At 31.8% G+C, this 6547-nt stretch overlaps 1 protein-coding gene across 1 annotated transcript; it reads left to right on the plus strand.

The window, feature by feature from the left end:
* The first annotated feature begins 127 nt into the window (after positions 1-127).
* LOC105766387 (uncharacterized) lies at positions 128-1783 on the plus strand. The gene has a single exon (XM_012585826.2). It carries the CDS (start codon positions 149-151, stop codon positions 1613-1615), a length of 1467 nt encoding a protein of 488 aa, XP_012441280.1. The 5' UTR covers positions 128-148; the 3' UTR covers positions 1616-1783.
* Positions 1784-6547: the final 4764 nt, after the last annotated feature.

A 6547-nucleotide genomic window follows, 5' to 3' on the forward strand; every position in this document is an offset into this window, starting at 1 on the left:
TCATGTATCACCCATGTGCATCCGCATAAAAACTTGCAAAAGCTCGGAATAGATCCACCATTAATGGTACCTTGCATTAATATCATGCACAATTCCACATTTTTCAATCTCATAGATCACCTTTTCTTCTTGAAAACTGCAGGCAGCCATGGGTTCTAAACACCAAAGCTCCAGATTCTCTTCTTCATCGTCTTCTCCTTCAATTTGTTTCTCTAATAGATTTTCCACCATTTTAACTGTAACCATCCTCTTTACTTCGCTTTATCTTTTCATTTCACCCATCAAGCATGGCTCTGAACCATTGGCTAGGACAATAATGGAGACAGGATTCAATGGTGATCTTAGAGATGCTAACTTCCCATGGAATAGCCTTTTTTTTGGTAACAATTTTGAGAAGCTTAAGCTTGCTGTATTCTCCAAAACATGGCCTATTGGTGCTGCCCCTGGTGGCATGGAGCGTCATGCTGCAACATTATACCAAGCTTTAGCTGCTAAAGGCCATGAAATCCACGTCTTCACCGTGCCGTCCGATCGAAAGCCTCACATTGACATCCATCAAGGTAATCTCCATGTATATTTTGCAGCCAATGATCATGGTTCTGTCAATTGTTCATTAGCATTCGAGATATTCAACACAATAAACGCTAATGGACAGTTTGATTACGTGCATACCGAGAGCGTTTCCTTGCCTCATTGGCGTGCGAAAATGGTGCCTCATGTAGCAGTAACTTGGCATGGAATCTGGTATGAAATTATGCACTCAAAGTTATTTGAAGAACTTGTTTTTAACTCACAGGAGACAATACCAAAACCAGTAAGTGAACTTCACGAAGCAATGCCGAGATTAGTCGATGAAATCCGGTTTTTCCCGAGCTATACGCAACATATATGTATCAGCAAGAGTGCTGGTGAAGTACTAGTTAACATCTATCAACTCCCTCAAAGGAATGTCCATGTGATACTTAATGGTGTTGATGAGACCAAATTTGTTCATGATCCTGAATCCGGCACAAGGTTCCGGAAAAAGCACGGTATCCCCATAAATGCAAGCATCGTAATGGGGGTTGCCGGACGTTTAGTTAGAGACAAAGGCCACCCATTTCTACATGAAGCTTTCTCAAAGATTACCAAAACATACACTGGTGTTTATCTACTTGTTGCAGGATCTGGTCCATGGGGGAAAAGATATGCAGAGTTAGGCTCAAATGTGAAAGTTTTAGGTGCATTGGAGCCTTCGGAGCTTTCCGAGTTCTACAATGCGATCGACGTGTTTGTAAACCCGACGTTAAGACCTCAAGGGCTTGATCTTACGTTAATGGAAGCAATGCATTGTGGGAAACCAGTTTTGACACCAAATTATCCTAGCATAGTTGGGTCAGTAGTTGTGAACCAAAGTTATGGATACACATTTTCACCCAATGTAGAGTCCCTTGTTGAAGCATTGAAATCAGTGATAAAAGATGGGGCAAAAGTGTTGAAGAACAAAGGGATTGCTTGTAGACAACATGCATTATCAATGTTTACTGCTACTAAAATGGCGGATGCTTATGAAAGGTTCTTTCTATGTATGAAGAATGATAGATTCTGTCACTACCCTCTTCCCACAGATTGTTAGAAAAACATTCATTTTCTTAACCTTTTTTTTTCTTTTCTGAAATTCATGTAGGTATATGAAGATTTAATATACTATTTGATTATGTACTTAGTTGTTATTCTTATACTTCAACACTGTATCTTTTCTTGAATCATTTCAGAAATAAAAATGTGTTAATCCACAGATAAATTTCATCTTATCATCATCAAAAGCTTCCATTTCTCTACCTCAGGCAATGCCATGTCCCAAGTTATTACATAAACATCTGAAAACCTGTAAGAATGGTAAAAGTACCATGAGAGCCTTAACTAGGAGTTAGATTTGCTCTGTAGGTACGAGCAAAATGCAATCTGAATACTACTAGTATAGGGGCTTTGTAACATTAAACTGGTGCAATCACCAACCAATCAAGCATTGTTGTGAGACAACCTAGATTCTTTACTATGAGCTGCAGATCAATTAATGGCTGTTTCAACAAGTGATCAATGAGCTTGAATGTGGCAGAAAACTGTAATTCTCTATAAAACAGAGGTAATCTCTGATAGGAGCATATCGTTATATGAGTTGGATAAATAGATTTGGGTTTCAAGAATCAAGCAAGAACCATTATTTTTGAGCCCATTTTGCTTGAATGGTTCTGCGTCAATCCCCATTACCTTTATTCATTTCCAACCCTTAGTTGCACTGCAAAGTTCAATTCAGTATGATTAAATTTGGGCTGGCTCTATTCTATAAACTTAAACGACTACTTTAACAAGGCTTTATTATTTTAATGTGTTTGTATTTATATATTGCTTGTTGAATCGGATTTTTTATTTTTTTAAAATTTCAATAATTTATTGGGTAAACTACACCCATTGCCACTTTTATTTACCTTATGTTACGTTTTAGTCACTTATGTTTGAAATGTTACGTTTTAGTCATTTACGTTATCATGTTGTAACATTTTAGTCACTGAAACTTTAATCGTCGTTAATGGTGTAACGGTAAGCTGACGTGGCACATTAAATCATCATTTCAAACAAAATTTTAGGTTAAATTATACAATTGGTCCCCATATTTTTTTCGTTTTAAGTAATTTAATTTTTTTTCTTTTATGTTCTTTAAACTTTCCTCTTTTTTTCCATTCTCTTTTGTTTCTCCCTTTGTTTTCATACCTTTCCCATTTCTTTTAACATATTAGGAAGTCGAATTGGCAATGAAAAAAGAAGTAGGAAGTCGACTGTCATCATTTGCCTATAACCAAAACCTTATAACTAAAACCCATAAACCCATACCATGCTTCTTTCTTCACTACCAATTCGACTTCCTGGTATGTTAAAAGAAATAAAGAAGGTAGAAAAAGCAGAGGAGAAGCGAAGAGAATGGAAAAAAAAAAAAAAAAAAAGAAAGTTAAAAGAACATAAAAGAATTAAATTGCTCAAAATGAAAAATTATGGGGACCAATTGTATAATTTAACCTAAAGTTTTGTTTGAAATGATGATTTAACGTACACGTCACTACCATTACACCATTAACGACAATTAACGGCTCAATGACTAAAATGTTACAACACGATAACGTAAGTGACTAAAACGTAACATTTCAAACATAAGTGACTGAAATGTAACCTAAGGTAAACAAAATTGACCATGTGTGTAGTTTACCCTAATTTATTTAATTAAACTGGATGGATCAAGGAAATCGGTGATTAGCAATCATTAGTCTGATTTTGAAATTTTTCTAGAAATAAATTTACTAATTTATGTGATGATTTAATTTAGATTTGTTGAAGGATGGATTATATATGCAAACTTCATTCTAAATATTTTATAGTTAAAATTTATTAAATATTTATAAATATTATTCATATATATTAAATATATTTTAAATACTATATTAAAAATTATACATCAAAATATATCAACACCAATATATTTTAATACAAATATACGATATTATAATGATTTTTCTGAATTACATTTCGGTTGTGGCGACTTGAAAATCTAGTCGTTCTTGTCCTCTAGTGCCTATCTCAAACTATGAACAATATGACAGAGTCACAGTGATTGACTCATACTCCATTTGTCTGCTTCTAAGCTTTTTCTATCAGTGGAAGGAAAACCTGTATACCTATATCGAAAATATACCTTCTTTAATCTGTTTGTGGACTGTGGTCAAGCATGCACAATTCATTAGTTTATAGATGGGATCTGAAACTTATGTTACTTGGAATTGAGGGTTGTTATGGTGTTGGTATGACACGATCCTATTATTTTTGTATAGTTTATTTATATGGGTTCGTATTATCATGCAGGTTAATCTATATTAAGGAGATTCATGTTGGTCCTATAGTATGATATGTGTCGATATACATAAGATTTAGTTAATCTTAGTACATCAAATCGAGAAATCATGCCTTGTAAATAGAAAAATTGGTGTTCATGAAAAGACTCACGAAAACACACAACAATATTAGGTATGTTAATGCTGGTCAACAATATGGGCAGAAAGAGAGGGTAATGATTTTTGTATTGAATTTTATAATATTTAAAATTTAGGGTTTGAGTAAGAATTGTGAACAAAGTATCAAATAAACTTTGAATTCTACTAATTAGTGAAGATAGAGTCATACATCACATCAGCTTATCTCGTCTACATGGAACAAATAAGTGACTAAGACAACATATGAATCTTATTACATGCATGTATATCTGCAAATATATATAGATATAGTCCAAAGATTACTCAACTATACTCACGTTTAATGGTCCAAGTTTCATCATTCATCATTGAATTTTGATATGTTAAGATCATGAGTCCTAAGATTAATAGTATTATAAAAGTTTTGTATGAAAAATCAGATTATATTTTGTCTTCTCTGTTAAAAATTTAGGAAAATTAATCTCCATATATAAGATTAAAGAGCAAATTTTGGATCCTGGACATCAATATGTGCCAACCACGTTAGTTTTTAACAGTAAAATAGATGAAATTTCAATAGAAAAATTAGTTTGCTCTTTGATCTAACGTACATGGATTAATTTTCTTATTTTTAAGTAAAAAATATAAAATATAATCTAATTCCTAATATAAAATTCTACATGATATTTTTACAACCTAACGTTTATATCTCAAAAATATAATGGAAATTGCAGATAGAATCAATATATGTGTCATAACAATGTATTTACAACTTGTTATATCTCGAAAATAGCAGACAAAATTCAAGTGTTGCACAAAGGTTTCACGGATGCAACTGTTTGAGATTTGTTGGTGGAATCGAAGGAAAGTCAGATCCGATTAAGTGTTGCATGTTATCCTATATGGATAACATCTATGTGAGTAACACATGAAGCATTGGAAGTTTCTATAAGATACTGCAAATTAAGGACTTTATATAGCATATTGGATGTCTACTTTGAAAAGCAGATCCATTAATCTAACTATAGCTACCATATCCATGACACCATCTTCCACTTATATATTCTTCACAAAATCGATATTTTATTTAAAGGAATTGAAATATATCACTACACGAATAGAAAGTTGTCATAACTCCTTTATATATTCTTCACAAGGACTTATGACATGATTTAACCAGATAGGAATTACCATTGTGTAAAGTTGTTATGAAAGGTTGAATTATAGTTACACAAATTTTACTGTAATGACAAAAAAGTCATTGCTGGGTATATCGATAACTTTTGTAATTTAATTTTAAATATTTGAGGTAAACTACACTGTCAGTCCTTAATTTTGTCTCAAATTACATACATAGTAGCCAACTATCCTACAATCTTTACTTTTGCTATATGCTAAGTTTGATTAGGTAATCCTAAATATTGGAGTCTTATTTCACTGAGGTTACTAAGGGTTAAAGAAATTAAACTTTAACAATAAATGAATGAATAAACATTTAATGAGAATAAATTTCCTAATTTGCTTTATGAAGCAAAAGTGATTTGTAATGAATTGTAAATAAGTAAAAGCATTTGGAGTTATGAAATCGAATTGATGGAAGGTTTAAATTTGATCATCATAAAATGATGGAGTTAATAGATAGAATGCATAAACATAAATTTAGCACATAACTTTTACTCATTTTGTCATTTTGGTCTTTTTTTTTTGGGGTTTCATTTAGTCCCTCAACTTTTGAAATTTAGTTAAATTGCTTGCTTTTTAACGGAAAAACTGATTGAACTATTAAAGTTTTAATGACATTGGCATGGCAACTCACGTGGCATTTTACGTATATATCACTGCTAATATGGATAAATTTGTTAAAAGTTTTTATGAACTTTTTTAAATTTGCTAATTACTTTTTATTAATTTTTAAATTTTTATGAATTATATGTGGACTGTCACGCTAGTGGTCACATCAATACCATTAAAATTTTAATAGTTTAGTTAAATTTTCCATCTAAAAGTAAGCAAATTGACTAAAATTTAAAGTTTGTGGGTAAAATGATCTAAAAAGAATAAATGCCATAATGACAAAGTGAGTAATCATTATGGGCTATATTTTTATTATGCCTAGATAGAATAACTTAGTTTGATACTTAACAACCGTTTAATGAGGAAAGTAAATTGATAAGAAGAAATTGTAAAATGGTGTAAGATTTAGTTAAAGTGATTGAATAAGTATATAATTCAAAAAAGAACTTATAAGTTAAATGATTAAGTAAATGATATAATTTCAAACCATAATTCCTTATTTATAAAAGATCTGTCATAAGCTTAAGAAAAGGTTAAGTAGAGAATTCTTGTGTACTTACTAAACTCATCGAGCTTAACATGTTAATTGTTGAAACGTGTAGGTGAAAGGTTTATTTTGAGAAAGCATTCGGACTTGGCTATATCAATTGGATCACATCGCACCCTCTCAAAAATGCAAGGTCAATTCCTTGGTATCATCTAAGGGCTCTAGAGTGGCACGTACATGGATTGTATGGATTTATAGTGAGTAATGT

This window comes from Gossypium raimondii, chromosome 5, assembly GCF_025698545.1.
Source record: "Gossypium raimondii isolate GPD5lz chromosome 5, ASM2569854v1, whole genome shotgun sequence".
In the NCBI taxonomy this organism is placed as follows: domain Eukaryota; kingdom Viridiplantae; phylum Streptophyta; class Magnoliopsida; order Malvales; family Malvaceae; genus Gossypium; species Gossypium raimondii.

Bases quoted from the DNA above. Each gene is read 5' to 3' on its own strand.
- LOC105766387 (XM_012585826.2), top strand. From the start codon at position 149: ATGGGTTCTAAACACCAAAGCTCCAGATTCTCTTCTTCATCGTCTTCT.